This window comes from Leptidea sinapis, chromosome 25 (genome assembly GCF_905404315.1).
Source record: "Leptidea sinapis chromosome 25, ilLepSina1.1, whole genome shotgun sequence".
Lineage (NCBI taxonomy): Eukaryota > Metazoa > Arthropoda > Insecta > Lepidoptera > Pieridae > Leptidea > Leptidea sinapis.
Window position 1 is genome coordinate 11,062,017 of NC_066289.1, and position 26,178 is coordinate 11,088,194.

Here is a 26,178-nt window from a genome sequence, read left to right on the forward strand (position 1 = left end):
GTGGTTTAACGCAAAAACAGTGTGTTGACCGGATGATTTTGCATTTGGTGATGAAGCCCCATCCAAAACCACAATTTATCGCTGGTTTGTTGAATTTCAACGTGGACGTGTCAAGCTCAGTGATGATCCCCGTCAAGGTCGTCCAAACACTGCAGTCACCAAAGAAAACGTTGATGCTGTGCGTAAGCTGATTGAGGAAGATCGACATGTGACATACCGCGAAATTCAGGCAACTTTAGACATTGGCATGAGTCAAATACAAATAATCTTACATGCACAATTAGGTGTAAAAAAGTTGTTTTCCCGATGGATAACGCTTTTGCTCTGTGAAGAGCAAAAAGCGGCTCGCGTTACTTGGTGCGTCAGAACTCTCGAAAGATTCCACGCAGGATCCTCAAATGCTGTATTCAACATCGTATCAGGTGACGAATCCTGGATATCCGCGTACGAGCCCGATACAAAAAACCAGTCACGAGTTTGGGTGTTCGAAAATGAGTTAAAGCCAACAAAAATTGTTCGTTCACGGAGAGTTGCAAAAAAAATGGTGGCCACGTTTGTCTCCAAAACCGGCCATGTTGCGACTATTCCTCTTGAGGGACAAAGAACGGTTAATGCACAATGGTATGCTAGCATTTGTTTGCCACAGGTCGTTTCTGAACTACGTAAAGAGAACTGCAACCGCCGCATCATCCTCCATCACGACAATGCGAGTACTCACACCGCGCACAGAACAAAAGAGTTTTTAAAGCAAGAAAACGTATTATTATTAGACCATCTGCCGTACAGCCCCAACCTAGGCCCTAATGATTTCTATACTTTCCCTAAAATAAGGAATAAATTGCGTGGTTAGAGATTTTCATCACCTGAAGAAGCTGTGGACGCCTACAAAACGGCCATTGTTGCTTCAATGATTGGTTCCATCGTATGGAAAAATATGTCAAATTTCGCGGAGTATACTTCGAAAAGCAATAAATACATTTTTAAATAGTAATGTGTCACTTCCTTGATTCCCGAAATTTTCAGTGCCGCCCTCATAACTAAGGTTGGAGTTAGAATTAAAGTATTTATTTTCATACTTTAGTTACCATAAGTCTCTTGTATCATTTATCGAAAGGGTGAGTATAAAATCTATGTAATGTATGCGAATAAAATCTAAAATAATTATCAGTTTGTATCACTCTGATCATTACTAAAACCTGCAATAAATTATCCTGTTCCCAAAATTTTACATTCGTCTCATTACCTTGAAGCAAAACATTTTTAAGGTTTCACTTCTATCCGTGTGAAGTACACACGTATTCTTTCTTTATTACTTTTTGTGAAACATATGATGTTTAAAATGCTTCTAACTGAACACGATTCATATATTGGATGCAGCATGTTACAAACTTGTTTTGTATATTAGAGCCATTGTAAAATACTCTATTGATTGATAAGTTGAGTTTCTTGTATTTACCTCTCACGAGCTTCGTTTTTTCCGAACATATAGTAGTTTCAGTAATTTAAAAGAAATAATTACAGTGACGATTCAAAAATTCTTAGTTTAAGCATAATTGAATAAAGTTTATTTGACTTTGAGGTAACACCGCGAGGCCTGTAGTAAATAAAACACATGTTTAACTAGACATTTTATTGAATAAGGAAAACTCATTAGACATAAATTATGTGCGTTCAATAAACGTGATTAAATAAAATAGCTGTCCTAAACATGAGACATAAAAACTATGAAATAAAATGGTACGGCATGTTTTTGGACAATTAAGTACATCTACAACGAAATAAATTAAAAATTAAATCAAGTAATTCATTGGCTGACGAATTTTGCTGCATAAAATTGTATAACGCTAAAAATATCTATAAATGCACGAATCCTACATAAACGAGTATAGAAAAAAAATACATCCAAAGAAAATAATAATTTTATAGCTCATTCATAGTCCCTATTGTTACAATTTGTTAACCTTAAGCCTATGGTAATTAGACAAGTACAAAATGATATTATTTCATTCTTAAAAATATATATTCATAATCTAAAGCTAGGGTCAGTTGTATAATTCATTAAATATACATGCATTCTTACTCTAATGATGCATTGATTCAAAAGAACGGCTCATTTCAATATAACCGATTCAAACTCCGTGTAACATACGAGTCGCTACGAAACTACAACAAACTACACGTCACATACACACATTACCTACTCAGTGTTTGGAAGATCTAGAAGCTAATGTCGCATCAATGTCAGCTGTCATCTCTCAGAAGGCGCGGCAAATCTAATTAATTTTTGAGTATTGGGGAGATTTACAATTTGAGGAAATAAAATCTACCCTCCGTGGCATTATATTTGTGATTATTTGGTTTCCCGTTGGAATACATTTTTTATGGAATATACAAACATTGTTTTAGCATAAAACACCTTAACATCATAGTCTCAACTGACGGGCTCATCGCGGTTTAAAAACACTAGACCGTATCACCTTATGTCACAATAGCACACAGGTGATGGCACACAAATTGTTACTAGTTAACAAACATGATACATTCTCCTTTAGAATTACATTGAACGCTAAATACCTAATATAACAGCTAAGTACAGGGTCAGAGAGAAACCAGAATCATCTTAACTTGAGGCAGTGACTTTTGAGAGTATTCAAAAATAAATCATGAACATGCTAAAAGTTTTCTTAAATAAGTAATTAAACATTTTCGCATTCGAGATAAAAATCGAAATAAGCATAAAATGTTAATAGTTTAGATGTATAATATATATAAGTACTATATAATAGAGGTAAAGTAATGTCTGATTTCTACTCTCACCCATTATAGTGAAGTCTTTAACTTTTTACATAATTGATTTTACATAGAATGCTACACGTAAAGACTACTGCGGCGTGAAATTACTTAATATAAGAAATTCGTAGTCATATAACATTGTGCAATTCCATCATCATGATTTTATAAATTAACTGCCAAATTAAATGCGATACAAAATTACAACATCAGTAAAATGCGTAAAAAATCAAGCTGCAAAATTGAGTCGACTAGTTCCATGTCCAAATCATTAAGGATTTGTTATGGTTGGTTTATAGATACCTGTTTTTAGGGGGGGACGTACGGAGGGGGCTTTCTGTAAGTAGGCGTGGCTTTAGGACGCGGGGGGGTCCTCGAAGCGGCGAACGGAGGGGGGGGCCTGTAGGGCGCATCCTCACCGTTTCTGTAGTCTGGGGCAGGAGGCAGTAACGGCGGTTTTTCTTCCCGCATTATAACAGGGCTCTTATCAACCGGTTCCGTGTCGGTTCTCTCTTCGAGCTCATCCTGGAATATCACCGGGATACCCTTGGATCTGAACGCTTGTCGCTCTTCCTCGTCACCAACGCTCATTTTACCTGGAAAGTTGTTAACGTTTTAGTCACAGATATTGGTCAAATGAAGCGTCAAGCATAGCTGTTGCGTCAAATTTACAATAAATACATCTAGTGCTTTGTGCAGATGGAATATAAAATCACCTTGTTCTTGTCAAGAGAATGCATGACCTATGAGAAAAAATCAAAATTAATTTATTGTATTTTACAGTATAATAGTAAATTACTTAGTGACTAGTGTAGTAGTAATAGTAGTTATTGGCAAAATTAGGGTACAATAACTCCACAGTAGAGGTACATTTACAGCGTCAAACGCTACAATTTATTATTAGTCTAAATTCATAGGCAAGGCGAGTGGCTATTTTGCATAGAATGCCAGCTTAGTGTGTAAACACTATTAGAATTTGGGTTTGAAGGGCGACGAAACTAGTAAAATTTCTGGGCTACTGGACATTTTGCATTTCAAGTAGGAAGCGGTGCGGCTCAGATTTTTGGATTTTCAATTCTGCATAGTCATGCCATGTACCATCAAGTGAACACCTTGTTTCGTTCGTCACTTCTTAATACATAATATGACCGTAACATAACCATAATGGACATAACAAGGAACAAACATGAATTTATAATGCCTACTACTCTGCTAAGTCTTTTATGGGGCGATGTACGTATGCTTTTACAACAAGATTCCAGAAAATATCAAAACAAAAGTATCACGAAATTCAAACGAATTGTTAAAAAACGTTAGTGTGGTAAAGGTTGCTATAACACCAATAACTTTCTTAATCATACCACAGATTGGAAATGGAGCGACCGACCTCAGGCTATTAAGTGATACAATTTTATTGAACGATATTTTTTTTATGATAATAAGAGGCGAGACTAGTAGGATGTTCAGCTGATGGTAATTGATACGTCCTGCCCATTTCAGAGTTTCTTTCGCCCGTTCTTATCAGTTCTTGAGGCATATTTTTCGAATGGGTGGTAGTTTTTGACTTTCAATGAGTGATATTATATAGTATTTTGAATTTTATTTTGATAAGAAATATGGTCGTAAAATGTTATGGTTTCGTACCCGTGCGGCGCCTCCTGTACAGTACACACGCCACGATACCGGCCAGCAGTATCATGCACACGATGACGACGGCGGGAATGACGAACGTGAGCAGGTAGTCCGAGTACTGAGGACCCGTGTTCGGTGTTTTATTGTTGAGGTTGCCGGTCACGTGTGGAGGAACCTAAAACATATACAGTACTTAGCGTAAGAAAGCTACATAGAATAACGTGTGCGTCTGCGGACGCCCGACAAAAGTGATAACCTAAGCTAATCTAAGTTTTTCTTTCTTTTAAATTGAAATTGTTTAACTTGAGAAAAGCTTAGGTTATTACTTAAATTTTATGTGTATTATATAATATATGATAATGCAAGGAAAGGTTATTTACGAGGGATGCACTAAAACTATCGGGAATGGAATATTTCCACTGTTCCTGTCATATAAAAATCTTTTTAATTGAAAACTCCTTGGTTTTGAAAATCGAATACCATTTATTTATTTAAAAAAAAATTCTCGGTCTTGTCACAAGGTCTTTTCAAATTTGTTTAGTCATTGAGAAAATGGAATTGACTTGAGAAAATTCTAGAGTGATGATTTATTATGACTTTCGAAGTGGTTTAACACAAAAACAGTGTGTTGACCGGATGATTTCTGCATTTGGTGATGAAGCCCCATCCAAAACCACAATTTATCGCTGGTTTGCTGAATTTCAACGTGAACGTGTCAAGCTCATTGATGATCCCCGTCAAGGTCGTCCAAAAACTGCAGTCACCAAAGAAAACGTTGATGCTGTGCGTAAGCTGATTGAGGAAGATCGACATGTGACATACCGCGAAATTCAGGCAACTTTAGACTAAAAAAAAGAATAAATTACGTGGTCAGAGATTTGCATCACCTGAAGAAGATGTGGACACCTACAAAACGGCCATTTTGGAGACCCTAACTTCCGAATGGAATGGTTGCTTCAATGATTCCATCTTGAATATGTACATTAGAATTTTGTGTATGTACATTATTAGTATCATTATTTAATCTTATAAAATGAGTGAGAGAGAGAGACAGAGTGTCGTCGTAATGTGTTACGTTACGAAGCGGTTTACCCTCCCATACGAAGTTATCACTTCAAAAAATATCACGAACTGATTATTTATAATATGCTTTTGTAAATAAAATACAAGATATGGGATATAATCCAAAAATTTACTGTAAATATCTATAATTACATTATAAAAATTCTTATAAAGCTCACGTCCAATTCGTGTTGGTACCGATTATTTTCGAACCATGAGAGCTCGCAACTCGCGCCGAACTCATTCCACTCACCCTGATCATGAACCACTGATTGACTCGAAACTAGTGGGCACTACACCGATTGGAGGTGTGTTACGCCATTCTAATTATATTGTAAATGTAATAGGTATATTAAACACTTCTGTAGCAAGAAATTAAAGAAAGTAATTTTAATACAATGTTTGTCACAAAAAAAATAAGAATAATTTTTGGTCATAATTATTATCTTTCAGGGCAGATTATGGCAAAAGCCAAAAGCTTGAAAGCTTGGCATTTATTAACTGATGTTCCAGAAGACTCTAGAGTAGTCGGTTCATGATGCTCTCTTTGGTTTTCGATAGTAGAGTGGTAATGGCAATAATCCAGTATTTAGTAGGATCTGAGCTGTTGACTCTTTGGGGTTTGGATGGACAAGAGCCTGATATCTCAGTCCGGGGCTAACCTTTTGAGCATGATTGCCGGAATAAACGCATTAGTACCGGGTTCAACTCAGGAGCACACATTTTAAGCACGATTGTAGAAAAGCCATCCAATTCCTTACTTCTTAAAGTCAAAACAGTTTTCAGTCTGAACAGTCTTCAGGCATAGCTCTGACAACCGCTATGTCGGGACTGCGACTTTGTTACGTTATGTACGTTTTTATCATGATTTGTTTTTTTTTCACAATATCTTTTGTATGTATGTATACGATGCAAATATCCCTTTTCTTGCTTTTTTTTTACTTTCGCGACTGTCTCATTAACCTCTGATTTGATAAATGATCTCATGACATCGGTGACCTTGAAGATCGTAGACTGCGGCGAATCCGACGCGTTCCATAGTTTACAGTGAACAGAAATATATTCCGTGTAAAGTTTAAAGTTACTCCAAATTTAAAATTACTTCTCCCTGTCATGTAATTCTGTAGTGACAAAGATAAAGACAAAAAGTTTTAAACTCAGGATAACTTTACTTCGCGTTTATTAATAGCATAGACTGGACCCATCCGCGTCTCATCTTACTCATCCTGAAGGAGACCCGATAGGTCCGAAACGATTCATCGTCTACTCCGACGTGTACGTAGCGATGCGTATGCGTATGAGCGTATGAGTGTAGCCGTTAGATCTTTTGAAGTTATACTTCTTCAGGCGGGTTATGAAAAAATGATCAGAGTGAAATTTTAAGATGCGCGCACATCACTGTACCACAAAAGTAACAGGGTGAAGTTGGTTCCTAAAATTTTTTGACGTTTGCGACATTCGTTATTTTTTTTTTTTGGTTTCTTCGTCCATTATTAGGACAGGCAAAGGGTTCAAGCCCATACAGCAATGTTCATTACTTAATAATTTATTGTCAAAACTTTTGCAAGATTTTCCAAAATTGTTCTTTCTTAAAACGTAGAACAGCACGAGGAATAAATCATTTTAATGTTTTTTTGCTTCGGTTAGGCCAAAGAACTATATCTTCTTGCGTGCATACATAAGTACACACACACTTTTTTCATAACAATTAATATTTACCATAGCCTTGGGCGTCTTGGTGCTTTGCTCTGCACACAGTCCCAGGGGTATCAGCCGGATGGACATCACCTTGAGGTCTTTGTCGAACACCTGGTCCACTTTCTCCCGCAAGTTGCCGGCACTAGAGCCGCGCTCGTCCGATATTATCATGTTGCGAAGTTCTTCGATCTCGCGTTTTGGACACCTGTCCATTGGCAGGCTGGTGTTATACCTGAAATACAGTAAAAAAAACAAATGACATATTATCCATATTTTCGTGAGTTTAAATACCGCTATATTTGTCTTCATTCAATTCGACACATGATTCGCCTCTACACGAGGTATCCTCAGGAGATTTTGATTCACCAAATTCTGGCACGAGACTCACTGTCATATTATGTATATATTGACTGATAAACAAATTACTCTTCTTTGCGTTGGGAGAAAACTTGACCTATCAACCGGCAGCCGGATAGTATGTTAAATTATCTGGGCTATATGGGCACCACACTTAACTGTCTGGCTGGGCCATTGTGGGTATCAAATTCTTACCACGTCAAGAGATCCGAAAGCCATTGTAGTGAATGTATGCCCGTTGTACGGCCACGTTCTTGCACTCAGTAAGCACGTGTTTACGCCAGTAAAGGGCAGTCTGTCACACCTACGCTTAATTGGAGCTTCCTTAAGGGATAGAAGCCGGTTACAATACATGTAACTGCGTATGTTCCACATTGAACTGCATTCTTTGTTTGCCTAAATTTTTTACTATGTCTCCATTCTATTTGCCACCGTGTTCTGATTTTGCGCAGCCATGTTTTCATCCGAACAGTTGAAATATGCATTAGACCTGAGAAGAACGGGCGCAACAAACTCAGCGGGCTTCTATTTTTTCATAAAAAATATGGATACAATGTAATATCGTACAATAAAACTTATTATTTATTAGTTATGAGGGCTTATTATTTTGAGGGTGGTTGCTCCATTCCCAATCTGCGATATCATTAGCAGCATGTAGCAGTTGTTCCAACCGCCAAATTCAATTCCAACAACGTTAAATTTTAAGAATGGCATATAATATACATATTCAAATTGTATTACATGGCCTCATACATTTTTTCATTTTAAATAACTTACCAAATAATAGTGGGCGGGTTATCATTGATGCTCTGTATCCTGATGTTATCCGTTTCCCTCTGGTCGAACAGTGCCGCCAGCTTCTCCACGATCCTCCGCTTGTTGGTGGCCGTGTGCACCACACCTGGTGAGGGGTCCATCGTCATCTGGAACTCCACCGTAGGTCTGATGGTCGGGGCCTTCGCGACTTCCACTATCAGACTGTCATACGCACTCTTCTTGCTCGAGTCTTCTGCGATCTGATGAGTAAAGTTGTATTACATTAATATATCCTAACTCATATTGAGGCGAAAGAAAAGTTTCTTGAAAGCAAACGTCTTTCAAGTTCCAAAGAGTAACAAATCATAAAAGGGTTCCAAAAGCCATGTTACTGTTTCAGACTAACGAAGAAATATTGGATGTACCAATTAAACTGCATTCACTTAAAGACTTGTTTCTCTTTGGTGATGGTGGATTATTGTTTAAGGGGAAATTTCTTATGTTTATCTTAAACTTACCAACTTTGAGACTTGTTACACTTTAGACATAAAATACACTATAACAATAATTTTATAATTATTGTTATAATGTATTTATGGATTTATAAAGAGACCGCTGGAATATTTGCATGTCTGTCAAGACGAAACATGTGCCTACTCTTAAATTTTTAACAACTTTAGCTGTAAATGTTTCTAGCAAATAAAAAACTTTGATTTTGATTTAGAACTAAGGTACTGATGTAGAGTATCCGAGTCCGAATGGCACTTGACTTTTTTTTATGATGACTAAAATGATATAATACCAGTTGATAGTGCACGCTGCCTTCATCCCCGGTGTCTGGCAACCCGTAGAACTCCTGGTTGTTAGAGTCGAACTGCAGCCAGTGTGTGGCGGGGATCTCCGAGCGGTCGCTGAACCGGAGCGACAGGTGCAGGTTGCGTGTTCCGCCATCCTCGGGATCGAAGAATGTGTCCTGCCATTTTAATTAACATTGGGTTTCATTTCAGCCATCGAAACACATAACATCTGCACGAGGTGGAGGCTGTCATCTTAGGCTGAGATTTATAGAGCATAATTATCCAAATGTTTTAAGTTAGTCTCGTGCCATAGTTTGGCGAGTCCTGAGGATGCCTCGTGTAGAAGTGAAACACGTCGTGTCGAATTGTTTAAAGACAAATATTGGCGGAATTAACACTTTAACACATCAATTTTCTTATAGAACATACTCAGACTTTACTTACTTACGTAAAATTCAGCTGAGTTTAAGTTTAGCGCAATCTTTGATTTGGTTATTTTAGTCATTTGACAGCTGCGATTCTGCTGAGTTTTTAAATAAGACCGATAATAGAAAGGTTAGGTGGTCGTTTCATTTAATTGTTGTGTATTATTAAACAAACTTTTTCAATAGAAAGTATACTAAATTATAACAGTATACAAAACCAATTTGCGAAATGCGGACTTGTGACAGGACTTTATAATACACAATATAAAATATCGAGTAACAGATGTTCTGATGACGCAAGGAATTGTTGAGTTCCTTTTTGTTTGGTTTATAGTCTGAGCTTTTCTTAAGTGTGACCTTTTTTAGCACGTATATAAAGCGGTGTTTATTTATACGGATTTCGATTTAATTCTCAAGATAAGTCTGAGTAAATTTTAAGTAAGCTTTTAATATCTCAACCTTAATGACGTAATGTCACTTGATGCACGGTAGTTGAACCATCTGAGAAAGACGCGGTTGATCACATATTTATCTATTGAATAACCAACATCCTGTTTTGACTATCGTATAAAAAGGAAAACGTAATTAACTTTAGAATATTTATCTATGAATGATATGACGAACTGCTAATAGAACGTGTTGGGGCGACGTAAATTATTGCCTTATCGCGACAATGTGGCTGCAGCAAAAGAAGTTAAAACTATTCTGAATACAATCTTCTTCACACGGTATTAGGTTTATGTATTTATTCAGAAACCCAACTATGGTTTTAATACATAAACTACTTACAAAATATGAACAAATATATATCTACAGATAGCCTCCAGCGTTACACATAATTTATGTTGTTATCTTTCTTATGGACATTCATCGGCATCAAGAAGTCGAAAACCGTGACGCTGGGCAAAAATTCACTCTCATATTTTTTTGCTAAACACGAAAAAAGAAATACGATTTCCTCGGATAATTTATATGTCTAGATAGTCTCTAGCTGTTACACAACCGATAACAACAGGTCACGTTGAGACCGCTCCAAATAGAGGGTATGTCTAAATGAATTGTTTTCAGACGTATAAGTGTTGTAAGATAAGTTCCAAGTGTAGTATTGTATCGTGGTAGTCACCTCGGCCACTCGGTAGACCAGCAGCTGCCCCACGCTGGCTGTGAGGTGGTCCACCTGGTTGCGGGTCACGGGCGGGTACGTGTCGGCGGGCGGGGCGGGCGGCGCGGGCGGCGAGCAGCGACCCGCGCCACGCCATTGCACCGAGCGGGCCGCCAGCTCGGGGGACATGGCGCGGACGAGACCCGCCGACGGGGCCCCCGGCGACCGGTCACCCTCCATTATCTACAAGAGTGCGGAACATGTAGAAAGAAACACGAGTGGCACTCGGGGACTGCCGCGGAAAAACTATTGCATACCATTTTTTAACAACTTATGCAAAAAATTAATTAAAAAAAAGAAAACGGTTAGTGAGTAAAATTTAACTTGCAAAATTTGATTACAGAAAGACAACGGAACAGGTGAAACTAAATAAAAATGCTTGTCATAACAAAAAAAAAAAAAACATGATAAAAAAATTAAGAAATTAAAAAAATCTAGTCGTACCCCGGGCTCGAACCTGAGACCTTCTGCAGAAAAATCATACGTGATAACCGCTGTTCTACGGCAACTGTAATGATGGTTGCGAAATATTTATGTTTTAGTAAGTAAGTGTTAAGTTATTTTCGTTACGGAATTTCTGAATTCGGTCTCCACGCTCAAGGCCCGCGATAGAAGCTATGCAATATCTTAATAAATAAATATCAACTGTGCTATGACAAATACCTTAAACTTATTGAGTTAACACTTGTTTTAAAAAATTCTATTACAAATCTGTGTTTTTCTGTTGTTGAACGTTTCGTGGCCCTCAGACACAGGTGTTCCTCACATAATAAAAAATCCCATCCAATATTATGTTTATACCATTTTTATTACTGAAATAAATATTTTTCACTAGCTGACCCGGCAGACTTCGTCCTGCTTCAATCGATAAATAAAAGACAAACTTTTGTATATACGTCAAATAGTATTGTTTGCCTTCAGATATTTAATTTATAACAAAACTTAAGATATCTCAATCTACATAAACTATAGTTAATCTACCAACTATAGTTAACTGAAATAATGTTTATTTTTTACCTCCTGAAAAAGTTAGATGTATATAAAAATTCTAATTAATTATTCATTTTAAACTATTCTTTCAATTTGATTTCTAAACGATAAGGACAAATCAAAGGAAAAACAAAATTGTTGATTTTACTTAATTCCGAACATTTTCATATTTATTTACCTTTTAAACCTTCCCTGAACTTCCAACAAATAATTTAAGACCAAAATTAGCCAAATCGGTCCAACCATTCTCGAATTTTAACAAGACTAACGAACAGCAATTCATTTTTATATATAAAGATATTGTTCAAACCGATCTTTCGACCCAACTTATACTTAAATACGAGACGAAGATTGTCTAAAAGATAGATCATATTCATAAAATTTAAATTTTTGTTATGACAGATAAATGACAGCAAACAAAAATGTCATTCCATTAAGTTCCTGTACACTTCAGTTTATGTTGTGCTTAACGACGTTATAGTTAAACACAAGCTAAACACTGTTTTGTAATAGAAAAAGATAAACTACATAGTTAGGTCAATGTCTCACAAAACTCGTGTCTAAGCAATGCTTAAATTATTTTGTAATAACACCGCAACTCTTTTAATCTGTCGCTAAATACCTACAACTCTGTTTCTACGTCTATAACCTCAACCTTAAAATTTTGTTGTCTTTCTGATTAAATAACATATTACACCTTATTTACATATGAACATTTTTTTTCTACCGATTATTTGTAATCTGTGACACAATCGTAGTAATTGTTGTATGTACCACATAGCTAAGGGAGCGGTACCCGTCCATGAAATACAATATTATTTTTATGATATTTGAACTTAAACAATATAAAACTTCACAGGCGTGAGCTGTTAAAACTATTAATAAAATGGACAAAGTGTAGTTGTTATATTCTTACCGAATAGGTTGGTGTATGTTGATGTGTGACAAAATCTTTTTATAACATGTAGATTCTGGACGTAAAGTCATTTTTAATACAGTTGCTCAAAAAGTGGCGTATTGCAGGGACGTATATAGCGTGCGGGATGTGGGTTATTACATACTCAAACTTTTTCTTTACCTTTTCCGAACTCGTGCGTTTAAAAAGAAAAAACCAACGAAGAAGTTTTTATGATTCATGCACATATTTCTAAAATCAAGCTACTAATTTATTCCAATATCAGATTTAATGATTTCATTCAATGAGTTAGGTTAGGTTTCATTTCTTATAACTTTCATAAGAAATATATGATTAGTTAGTTGAGTTTATTGTGTTTTTATTATTCTATTAAATTGCTTCATTTTTTTGCAACTGTATTAAAAATAGTTGTTCAGTACACGTGCGGAACTGTCATTGCAACTTGTTCCGACTGTCAACCCTCACCTTCGGCGCAGTTATTATTCGGGTTAAAAAAAATTAACGGTGTAATTAATGGTATCTAAGTGAGACATATTCAAGTCTCAAGGGGGTGATAAGCATAGTTCAATGCGGTCGTGTTTGTACCATGTTACTATGATGATTATGATATCCCTCACTTGATTGTAATTGGTTATACAAATTAAATTTGTAACCAAAATTTATGAACATCCCAGATATGCCTATATCAAGACAATTTCCCAATACGCAATTATTGGGGTTGAGCAGGTTATCAACTGTAAAGTAGACCCTATACGTGGAGCCACAACCTGAGAGTCAGTCGAACGGTTGGCTCAGTTGGTAAGAGCGCTCGGACGGAACCCGGAGTCCCGCATTGTTCATATATAAAATCTGACTAGTTTTGAAGGGCGCCGTACCTTCATAAGTCGTTTGATGTCGTCCATGGGACAGGCGGCGTCCTTGGGCAGCGTGTCGTTGGTCCACACGAACTCGCCCAAGTCCCCGCTGATGGTAGCGTTGAGTACGGTGAGGTGGTCCATGTCAGTGTCCCTGAACAAGTTCACGATGCCTTCCAGCGCCCTGATCTGCCAGTCGATCGCGTTGCTGTAGCGCCGGTTGAGCTTGAACTGCATCACGAACATGTGGTTGAAGGTTCTGCCGCTCTTGTGTTGCTGGACGGTGATGTCGAGAGGCCCTCGCGCTATCTGACCTTCGCTGTCCTGGGCTTCAACTACGAAGTTCCAGCGAGATACATGCGCTTCGAGGGGCCTGGAAATTTAATTATAGTTATAATTTATCAACCAGTGAGAGGCTCCTATGCACAGGATGCCGGCTAGATTATGGGTACCACAATGGCGCCTATTTCTGCCGTGAAGCAGTAATGTGTGAACATCACTGTGTTTCGGGCTGAAGGGCGCCGTAGCTAGTGAAATTACTGAGCAAATGAAACTTAACATATTATGTCTCGAGGTGACGAGCGCAATTGTAGTGACGCTCAAAATTTTTGGATTTTTCAAGAATCCTGGGCGGCACTGCATTATTATTGTATTTGAAACAAATTTATTCACGGAAATTTAAGAAGGCGATCAGCGAAAAGAATATGTGTACTTTGTTTATTATTTTTCATTACTCACACTCGGAAAGTAATGTTGTTTTGATCTGATTATTGGGTGGAAAATGCTGCTTCCCTCCATAGAGAGGGAAAAACTCATACAAATTACTTCCCACCTAAGGGCCGGAATGAACTTTAAAAATAGAACTGCTGTGAAGAGTTTTATGTAAAAAAAAGAACTAATTAAAAAAAATGCTGCGGCCATGTGACTTTCTAAACAGCCCATGTGAACTTAGCGCAAACTTCTTTGAGCGGAATAAACCGCAACAATTACGCGGTAAGTTCCATATTTATATATTAAAAAGTCGACATAAATTGGCGGGATACTAATCTGTGCTTAGATAAACAACTAGTTTAATTTTCCTCATATTCAAAATGAAAAGTAGAGTGTTTAACTCGGGTAAAAGTATCAATTCCTGCTCGAACTATAGCCGACCACGCTACGCTCGGGCGTCTAAATACCTCGGGAATTGATTCTTTCGACCCTCGGTTAACAATCCACTATTGTCTATTTATGTAGATAGTTATCATTTAGATATTAGAACCAAAAGCAACATGAGTAATGATAGCAAGAAATGGCACTCACAGTCCGTAGACCTCTCTCTCGGCAGGCATGAATTGTATCCATGAATTGTTGCTGAGCGGAACGTTCTCCGCCTCATACATGGTGAATGTAAGGTTGCTGCCGTCCTCGGGATCCGTGAACAAGTCAGCAGGGATTATGTACCTGTAATTAAATCAGCTAGAATTCTATCTTCACTATTAAATTCCAGACAGACGTTTCCAGATTTGTACAACAAACAACATAAACATAACATACATGTGTAAGAAAATTTATTGAATTAGGCGTTACTTTGCGGAAATCCATAATTATACAAATGATTTAAGTTTTCTTTAGTGTTAATATAGCCAAATAGCCTCCGAAACGGCTTGACCGATTCTCGTGAAATTTTGAGTGCATATTGGGTAGGTCTGAGAATCGGACAACATCTATTTTTCATCCCCCTAAATGTTAAGGGTGGTCTATACGAATTTTTTTTTTAATTTTTTTGACATCTTTTTTAAAATTTGTTTGATTATGAGTCAGCATTAAAAATACATCCTACAACTTCAAATTTTCACCCATCTACGATCAACAGTTACTTTTGTATCGCGATTTTAATATCGGCAATACAACGTTTGCTGGATCAGCTAGTTTTTTTTATATAAGTCTGTGTCGATTTAAATTGTCAATTTTAAGCCATTTCACATAGCATTACATGCTACAGTGGTTGTATGTGAGAAAAAAGCTGTTTGAGGACTGATCTGTAGAAAAACACCACATTCAAAATAACTCAGCATTTATATGTAGTTATTTAAAACCTTTAGCTTTAGATAATTTATATGTCTAGATCGAGCCTCTTGCTGTTATACAATCGAAGAAAACAGGCCAGGTATATTACTTTAGTGTTTGACTGGCTACGTCTTACACTCGCAATTTGTATATCACTTTGTGTATTGCTGTGTAATTTACATTATATTATTTATTATTATTAACTGTCAACCTCAATATTTTTCGACGTTTTCGCAGCTTATATTACTAGCTGACCCGACAGACGTTGTACTGTAGATAATAAAAAAATACTGTTTTATAGGAATTTGCCAATAATATTTAAAAACATCAAGAATTGCTTCGTTTAAAATCCTCCCTGTTGTTGTAATGAAATTGTTTCACAGCGGAACTGTCAAACCGTGCCTCACTAAATTCTCTCATAGAAAATATGTCCATACAGAACAAATATTGAAAATAAAAATAATTATGGGTGAGACCCGAATCAAAATAAAAACTATCTCTCCAGTTGGACCAAACTGCACTCCATGAAGTAATCCCCATTAAAATCCGTTCATTAGTTTAGGAGTGCATCGTGGATAAACAACGTGTCACATAATTTATATATATTAAAATGATCTAAGTCTTTAGCATATAATAGATATATTAGTTTGCATTGCTTTAATTAGTATAATATGAGCTCATTGTGGCAATACTTATTTAGATAAGAAGCATATTTTTGCCTATACAGATTGTCGAAAAAATAAGAAATTACCACCTAAAGTCCTATAGCGACAAACGAAGATTGTCGGTAAATATGTATTGTAATTGTATACTCTCCAATAGTTATTTATTTATCTTCATAGCAGACTCTGCGTATTCTGACAATATGTTTATGAAATGAAATGAATTTTATTTAGTGCGTCGAATACAGTATAAATTATAGATCTTAAATTTATTGTAGTGTCTTCTATTCGGCTTATTTAAATTCCCATACAAAATGTTTACTTAAAATTTAATAATTCTTAAAACTATACAAATATTTATCTATTAACCATTTAAACGTCTGTGGAAAGTTTTACATTTCTAGCGGCAAATGATTTTATACCTTATTATCTTTTAATACGGCTTTACTCACGTTTTTGTCGGTGTCAGTACCGACCATAGTGCCGATGATCACGTAGTGGACATTGTGAGTACATTCTGTGCACCCGATGAAGGAACTCAGAATGGTCCGAAACTAGTCGGTACCGACACCGACAAAAACGTGAGTAAAGCCGTATTAATAGATAATTTAATAATGACTCACGAAAGATTTTATACCTACTATTTAAGTATAATGTAGTTCTGAGACAGTCGCCATAAACTACTCTATCCGGTAATCGGGTGGAACGAAACTTTCATTAAATGGCCTTTTCAAATAAATGATTAGTTTTAATTTAATTGAATTAAGTACCTGAATGCTTTCCCAGCAGTAATAGCCAGCTTCTTCATATGATGTTTGAGCGTGGGCGGCTGGTTGACCGGCATCGCAAATGTAACAGTTTCCGTCGTTCGCCCTATTATAGTACTGCTTCTCTCCGAGGGCGATATGCTTTCCTGGTATATGACATCCCATGATTAAAATGTGATTTATTTCATATTATATTTTTGTACCATAGTCAGTCAGTCAGTACCTAATTTCAAAAGAAGCGCTATTAATATAAACTTCAAGGTATAAATCATATTGATTTATCAAAAGACTAAAGGAAAGACACACTTCTAAAATGAGACCAACTCGACTCAATGAATCTATCTTCACTAAAGTTTTGGGAGCTAAGTCAAAAACAATTTATTACTTCTAAATTCCATTCATTGTCTCATCATTTATAATCTGTACAAGTTTATTCAAATTTTTTATATATCCTTAGAATCATAATTAAAATTACATCTAGAGAAAATATGTATTTTATTAAATAAATACCCAGAAGTCTTAAATTAAATTAAAACTTAAATAATAAAACCGGTGCGATTTAGTAGAGTGCAAGACTATGTTAAAGCTTTAGATTAAAGTTAAAATATAAAATATCGTTAAAAACCAAATGATTTTTAAAGTGTGATAACCAATCCATTGATATCATGTCGATTCAAACCAATTTTACTCAATAATAAAGAAAAGATCTATAATCTAATATATAAAATTCTCGTGTCATGGTGTTAAACTTTGAACTCCTCTGAAACGTCTTGACCGATCTCATGAAATTTTGAGTGCATATTGGGTAGGTCTGAGAATCAGACAACATCTATTTTTCATCCCCCTAAATGTTAAGGGTGGTCCACACGATATTTTTTTAAATTTGTTTGATTATGAGTCAGCATTAAAAAAAACATACTTCTTCAAATTTTTACCCATCTACGATCAACAGTTACTTTTGTATCGCGATTTTAATATCGGCAATACATCGTTTGCTGGGTCAGCTAACGTTGTATTAATTAAATAAAGTAAAATTATATTAAATCTTATTAAATTTTCTTAATTTATTATTTATCATGTAAATAAAGGTCGTTTATTGCATTTCAACATAATAATTTCAGTGTTTAAACTAATCACTAATTTGTTTAGTCTTTCGTCTTATCAAGTTGAAACAATAAAGAGCCAAGACAGTTATTTGATTAATCCCCTTATTGTTAAGTTGGTTTTGACTCCAGTTGGCATCAACTATAAATAGATTTTATTTACATTTTGTATAAAACGTGTTTTTTGGGCTAGTTTAATACTGCGTAAAGGTAAAGTACGAAAATAATTAATAATACATAACTCAATTATCATAATAGGTATCTCAATTTTTTTTTTTGGTTTTTATATACATACATAATTTTATTATTTTCATTGCCAATGCTTATAGTAGCAGTAGACATGGGGCATTAGATATCTGTTTTAATTAATAAATATTTAATGATCGAAGTCTGTGTCTCGGTGTCTAGAGAATACCAGCGTTGAGACGCCATTTTGGTTCTTAATGTCCACATTGTTATTAGTTATAAGATTTCTGTTAAATTTTTGAATCAAATAAACCATTTAATTATAATAGCAAACCGGTTTGGATCGACACTGAACAAACGAGTGCAATACAAACCTGTCTCGTGACTTCCTGTGTAGTGGTTTCCGTTGCGGGAGTGGTGACAGTAGAGGGCGTGGTCTGAGTAGTGGGCGGCGGCGTAGTGGAGGGCGCCGATGTTGTCGTACTCGTGGTGGAGGGGGTAGTGACGGTCGTCGACGGAGTGGTGACCGTCGTCGGCGACGCGGGCGTGGTCGAGGTGTCGACGTCCGTAGACATGGGCGATGGTGAGGTGGGGGGCTCAGAGGACACCGGCGGTAGTTCGTTGGACGCGCGTATTATTACCGTTTGCTGAAAGTGCCATGCAGACGCTCACACGTGATGTACACGCAAAGGCAACTCTTGGACTTTATGTTTCGATCATGGCCTCGGATAATTTATTCGTCTAGATAGTCTCTTGTTAATATACAACCGATAAAAACAGGCCAGGTAATACTTTAGTGTGCGTGACAAGCTACGACTTACACTCGCGATTTGTATGTTCAAAATGGAGGTTAACTCTAAACTCAATTTTTTTTGACGTTTGCACAGCTGTCATAGTATATATAGACGTATTAATGATCTATGCTCATATCATTTGAATTCTGTAAATCGTATCCGAATTGCCTTTACGCAAGAAGATTAGTCGGTAGATGTATATACATATTAAATTTTGATGTGATATATTCACAATCGGTGCAAAAGCAATTTAAACTTTATTTTTCAAATTATACGATCTGATCTGATACGTACCGGTTTAATTGATAATGTTACTATGATTTATACAAAAATGCTGTTTAAATATTACATTTTATTACTAAAATAATGAGAACTATGTACATTTTGACATATTTGACATCACCGGAAACGGGGTCACGTTGTATTCAGGCTTTCTAACATTAAATAAAAAAAAAACGTTCCTTGCTCCGTCATTTTTATATCAAACATATTTTAAAGATGAATTCACATGTGTATTTTCTATCATTATAACATCTTATATATAAAATTCTCGTGTGCCGGTGTTTGTTACCAAACTGCCTGAGAATCTGCCAACATCTATTTATAAGATAGGAGTCACCCACCCCTAAATATATTTTTTTGTTTGTTTTGACATTTTTTTTTATTTTATTATACCCATCTTCGATCAAAACCTATTTTTGTATCGCAATATTAGTATTATTCTAATCCATCCACAGAACCGCAATAGGATTACAAGATGAAAATCGAATATAATGATTATTGTAGTACGTTAAATTTTATGTACGATAAATTTCTTTAGGTCTGAGAATCGATCGTCATCTATTTTCATACCCCAAAAATTTTTATTATTGATTTTTACTTTATATGGCAATACAACCTTTGATGGGTCAGCTAGTATAATATAGAATAAGTCGCTTTTGCACTAACTGTATATTCATGGGCCCTTCACTAAGCTACCCCAAGGTTAAGTAAAACTCCACTCCCAAACAAGTCAGAATAGATTAGTGTTTCAATCAAACATCTACAAATCGTGAATTAGAGAATGTGGTCATTAGAGTAGGTAAGGTAGATATAAGATGACATACCAATTCTGGCTCCGTTGACGTTGTAACATCCTCTGGTACTATGACTACGGGGGAGTGATCCAGATTTCTATTCGTTGGCAATGGCTTAGTGATGTTAATATTCGTTGATTCGGACGCACTTCCCAGATATGGAGTAATTTTCACTTTGTGGTCCTGATAAACAAACATAAATCATTAAAATGATTGTAAGGCAAAAGGAAATATGACAATTTAAGTCCTTTAAACAATAAACATATAAAATATAAACGTACGTACATAATATGGAGGTAACTATTGCTACTTAACTACATACTACGTTTGAACATATAACAATAATAAGTGGTAATGGAATTAAAACTAATTATCAAAAACACACCACATCTACATACAACGTGCAATAAAACTAATATCACACTTCAACACATGGAACATTTTAAGAAACTGCCATTATCATTACAAAGCAAATGAGGTATTTAAAATTTTTATATATTTAATAAATAGTGTACATTATATTGATCAATATTATGTACCACTTTGGACGTATCTACTTTGCAACAATTTTAGAATAAAAAATGTTTTATGATAATATTTTATTTATGTTTATTTTGAGGTTAAAATTATTTAAGCTTGAATTGTAACTAACTCAACTAAATACTAGTCCCCTTATTCATAATGGTCCGCTAACTTTAAACAGCCCCTAAGGAGTGTTTTTTCTCATTCTGACTTAGATCAATAGAAGATGACAGAGTGCGAATTAGCAATGCTTTAAGTTAGCAGACTATTATGAATAAGGGGGTAGCTATTTAAAAAGAGATAATATTTAAAAATGTGGTTAAGATATAATTCTGTACTACCATTGGTGCGCTTAATTTAAATTGTGTAAGAATTTAAAAATACTTCTATGTGTTTAACTTAAGCGAGTGAAATTAATATAAAAACCTTACAAACAAACGGGGTTGACTAGTTGTTGCAAAATAGTATGTAATTTTAAATTATATTTAATTCCTCAAAGCATTTATACGTGTTTATACGTCACTTGCAATTGTAGCGGAAATTAATTAGCTGGATATCAAAAACACAAGACATGACGGGAGCTCATGCTAACGAATTCGATACACGACAAACCTCAGTTGTGTGAGTTGATTCAATTTCGTAATCCTCGGTAGCCGGCGATGTATTGTACGTATGTGGCAAAATCGGCTGGGTTTCGAATTGTGTAGGGGGGACGGGAGAGGTGACTGGGGTTTGGGGTTGCGGAGTTTGGGGTTGTGGGGTGTCGGGTTGGGGTGTCGAGGGTGGGGTCTTCGACGGCTGGTCCGGCTCGGTCTGAAACGTGTCGGTGGTTTGTGGCGCGAAGTCGGGCTGTCCGTGGTGGTGGCGGTGAGGGTGCGAGGGGTTGGAGGTGACGCCCACCTGCCGCGGCGCGACACTACGTTAGTACTGTCACATGGCGTGACAATATCTGGGCCGGCCATTAAACGATATCGCTTATCGGAAATAGTTACTTGGTTACTGGTAGGACAATGTTTAAGTCGGGTTCACATTGCGCCACGGTGACCGATTTGACTGTGACTGGTAATAGTAATGTAACAGTAAATGTTTTATAATATTACTAAGTTTTGCCATAATTTACTTTTTAATTATTATCATAGCATTATTTTATATAGATATTTCACATAAAAGTAGAAATTAAAACAAAAATACGTTATCATGTAATGTAAATTACAAAAGTTGTAAAGTATGCGCGAAATTATATTGTATTCAATAACAATTAAGGCTTTTCTATATTCAAAGGCCAAGGCTTATAACAAAAAAATCGATTTGAAGGAATTAGATATTTTTCACCCAAAGTCTATATAAGAAGCTATTTGAAATATATGAATACAATGAGGAATATTTTTTTAGGAAGTATTTTTAAAAAAAATTGTACATTTTTAAGATTTGGTTTTAGTATTATTTTTTTGTAATTCAATTAATAATTTCATATTAATTGCATAAGTTCGTGTATACATATTAAGTAACATTTTTCTTTTCTATATTTGGTATTTTCGAAAACGTGTCATTAAAGAAGACACGGCTCAATACAAAACCCAGCTTAAACACTAACAACTAAGTAATCCTTTTGATTAAATGAACTAAATGATCGTAAAGGTCAACCAAACAATCTAGGTAACTAATAAAGTTTAATAAACGGCCCCAAAGTGCATTCCCATAACATATCTAGTATTATAACTGTGTATATAGACACCACAACAAAACCATTCGTTAGAGCAGTTGTACAATCAAATTGATAAAAGGCAAAACTACATCGCAACAATCCACCATCAAGATTTTTTTTTGTGAAAATAAGGGACGAGACGAGCAGGACGTTCAGCTGATGGTAAGCCCCAAAAATTCTGAGCGGCACTACAACTGCGCTCGTCACCACGAGACATAAAATGTTAAGTCTCATTTGCCCAGTAATTTCAATAGCTATCCGGCGCCCTTCAGACCGACACACACTAATGCTTACACATTACTGCTACACGGCAGAAATAGGCGCCGTTGTGGTACCCATAATCTAGCCGGCATCTTGTGCAAGGAGCCTCCCACTGGTGAATGATGGATATACACAGAAAATTACTGATGATACAATCGTAAAAATTATAATTTTCCAGAAAAGTTTTAATTGACAAACTACATTGGGTTACCAAAAATATCACAATAATATAAGGATCGCGAGTGCGGATTGTACGTTTTATCCTTAGTTTCTGAATCTTCCCTGTAATAGAAGTAGATATAAAACTTCAATCGGACGTGCATTAATAAAAATATTATGGGTGGAGGTGATCACCCAGCATCAAGTTACTCCCATTATAATTTCATAGACAAATTGTATTAGTATTTAAAAAAAATGTTCAAGTATTCAATGTATTAATGGTGGTTTAGATGTGTGCAAACAACAACATCATAAATCTTGTTGCTAATGATTGTTGCAAAGTAGTTTTACTCTATAAATGGATTTCCAGAAAATAATATTAATTATAAAATGAGCAATGTTCATGAATTGCGGTTATTAGATCATAAAACCACACACAAAGCTCAAAACTCAAAACAACGTGAAATTAAAACGATTATACGTGAAGGCAACATAAAATACTAGGCGGCTTATACGAAGGATGCACGTTAGATAAGAAATCGGCATTTATTTAATTAAATATTTAATTGTCGTACACAGCGTCATATAACTCTACGCTTATACGCTTCTGGCATTGTGACGCAATTAATAAAATCTTCCTAATATCTTATTTTTTGCCACCGGCTAATCTATACTTGAATGACAATAAAAGGGTGGATCCACGTTTTTTTTAACAATAATTGTCAATGTCACATGATTTCTTCGTCTTGTTTTAAAATGCTTTCAATTCCAACTCAATTTTGGGCATTACACTCCCATTGTGCTCATAAGTTGTGTGACATAATTGATATTATCGTAAAATGTTAGAGGAAAAGAGCATTGACTGTCTATACGGATGAATATATCTATAGATATATTTGTTTTTTAATATACTAATTCGGATAAAAATAAAGTAACACACTGTCTTTTCCTTATGGGATGCTTGAATTATCTACGAAACACTATACAGCGTTCCTAGTCGCAATTAAAAACTTAAGTTACATAGCTCATATTAAGCAAGGACACCTATATAGATAAATATCATGCCCATACACTACACCATATAGTAGAGTAGATTAATTTGGCATTATCTAATTAATTTGCATTAATTAATTAAATTAACTTTTCTAAATGAAAATGTGAGGATAAATCAATGAACCAATAATCAAGGTAATAACCAAATTTTTGCTCTAAATTAAGGTTATATGCATGAAATAAAAAGCGTCACGAACTGATTTAGAAACGAATGAAAATTAAGTCAATATACCCTTCAACACAGACACGTCATATTATAGGACGAGTGTTTAAACACAGCCTAATATCTTGGAAATATGTAATACTATCACGATATTGGTATATATATAAGGGTTTGAGTTGCAGAGAAACTTTAAAATAATGAATCTGACAACAGAATCTCAGAAATCAGAATACCGTAGAACTGTCAATAAAAGTAAATATTTAATATTCCATTACATTACAGATAAATTTTGTACAAAAATCTACTCATAATGATTAGTCACATATTGATTAGAACTTTCTTAGATATAAATTAAAGGTAATATTTACCTAATGTTTTCATGTAAGCCTAGCTTATAACAGTAAAATATAAACTATCGGGTTTTTGTCAATTACCTTCGAATATCCCATAGATTTGATTCGAGATTGACTTTATAACATTATGCTCGTGATGAGAAGATGCATGTGATGGCATATCGATTTAAAGAAGAATATTTCCTCAACTATTGCGTTACTACAATCCTATAGGACATCGGAAATTATCCGGTACTTATTTGAGGAAGGTACAGGAAAATGTAGGAAGTAGATATTGTCACACTTACAATGTCTGGAACAGGCCCGATGTCCAGCGGACTGTCGTACTCATCATCTTCATCATCTCCGTAGCCGCTGTAGTCGGCGGGGTCTTCCTCACCGTCGTAATTCTCATAGTCACCGGAACCGTCGTCCATTGGTGACTGCAATGCACAATTTTATATCAAATTAATTGTTTCGGTATACAATTGACTTATGAAAATTAAATAATATGAAATTAAATTAGTAACCAAAACATATGAACGATGCGGGACCTCTCGGGTTCCGTCCGAGCGCTCTTCCACTGAGCCAACCGTTTGAGTGACCTATGGGTCATAAATCTTGGTACTTATGTCTTGTTCAACTCTCAGGTTGTGTTAAGATTGAAAAGAGCGACATCTCAAGTTATTTTCCTAATATGCAATTTTTCGGGTTGGACAGGTTATCAACTGTAAAATAGATCCTGTATATGAGAAGCCACAACCTAAGAATAATATATAAGTAAATAATACCTAATGTACACACGCAAGACCTCTACGGCAACAAATATAATATACTGACTGCCAATAATGCAAATATAACTAGCTGATACCCTATATAAACCTATGTAGGTGTTCCAATGCCATATGCATGTGTAAAAAAACAATCAAATATATCTTTCATCGTTATGGCAGCGTTCGTAAGAAACGTTTTCGTTCGACCGTATTTTCTCAGACATATTTCGTTTAAATCCGACTATCACGAAAAAGTCTTTTCAATTTATAGCTTACATATATCATATGATACTCAGAAATAATTTGGCTTTCTATTGGTAACACTATTTTCAACATCGCTTCAGTAGATACAAATGGAGGAATATCTATTCCTGCAATCTCACAAACTTTACCTCTTTATAATATTATTAGTATAGATAATTATTATGTCTTATAAATCATAATTTACATGTAACTACGGTACTTGATGTTTTTTTTTAACGAGAGAATTGGTATAACTTCGAGTATAATCAATTCCAATTAAGATTAAAAAAAAAGCAAAACGCGATAGTTCATTCCCATTTTAGTTCTAAATTACAAAATTTCGTTCTTAATAATGTTAAATAAAATAACTTGTAGATAAATTAAATATATTATATTAAGTGCTCTGTGAACGGCTGGATCACTTGGCGTTACGTAGAGACGTCGCTTCATTGTGTGTCTTCTACCGCATTTATCACGGGGAGTGTTCCGAAGAGCTGTTTAACCTGATTCCTGCTGCCGAATTCCACCTTCCACGATACGCCACAAGTTAGGTTATCATCCCCACCATCTGGATGTGTGGCGGTCCTCCACAGTGCGGTTTTCAAGGAGCTTTCTTCCACGTACTACAAAGCTGTGGAATGAGCTTCCTTGTGCGGTGTTTCAGGGACGATACGACATGGGTACCTTCAAAAAAAGCGCGTACACCTTCCTTAAGGGCCGGCAACGCTCCTGTGATTCCTCTGGTGTTGCAAGAGATTGTGGGCGGCGGTGATCACTTAACAACAGGTGACCCGTACGCTCGTTTGTCCTCCTATTCCGTAAAAAAAAATATATATTCATAGATTTATTTATACACTGACGTATGAGATGCAAACACTACAAAATAATCAG

General features: G+C 35.7%; 1 protein-coding gene across 5 annotated transcripts in view; it reads right to left on the reverse strand.

Moving 5' to 3' along the window:
• Positions 1 to 1,615: 1,615 nt before the first annotated feature.
• Positions 1,616 to 26,178, reverse strand: part of LOC126971924 (dystroglycan 1) — a 139,819-nt gene continuing 115,256 nt past the window's right edge. For 2 of the 5 annotated variants that reach the window (XM_050818431.1, XM_050818430.1), the window contains exons 9-21: positions 24,580 to 24,714; positions 21,211 to 21,498; positions 20,107 to 20,259; positions 18,581 to 18,853; positions 16,921 to 17,063; positions 14,742 to 14,882; positions 13,461 to 13,812; positions 10,641 to 10,862; positions 9,098 to 9,268; positions 8,317 to 8,555; positions 7,204 to 7,414; positions 4,435 to 4,597; positions 1,616 to 3,386 (exon numbers count right to left, since the gene is read on the reverse strand). In XM_050818431.1, the coding sequence (XP_050674388.1) occupies positions 3,100 to 3,386; positions 4,435 to 4,597; positions 7,204 to 7,414; positions 8,317 to 8,555; positions 9,098 to 9,268; positions 10,641 to 10,862; positions 13,461 to 13,812; positions 14,742 to 14,882; positions 16,921 to 17,063; positions 18,581 to 18,853; positions 20,107 to 20,259; positions 21,211 to 21,498; positions 24,580 to 24,714 (2,778 nt within the window). In that variant the 3' untranslated portion in view covers positions 1,616 to 3,099. The remainder of the gene's footprint in view (positions 3,387 to 4,434; positions 4,598 to 7,203; positions 7,415 to 8,316; positions 8,556 to 9,097; positions 9,269 to 10,640; positions 10,863 to 13,460; positions 13,813 to 14,741; positions 14,883 to 16,920; positions 17,064 to 18,580; positions 18,854 to 20,106; positions 20,260 to 21,210; positions 21,499 to 24,579; positions 24,715 to 26,178) is intronic. The other 3 variants (XM_050818432.1, XM_050818434.1, XM_050818433.1) reach the window with 3 other exon arrangements.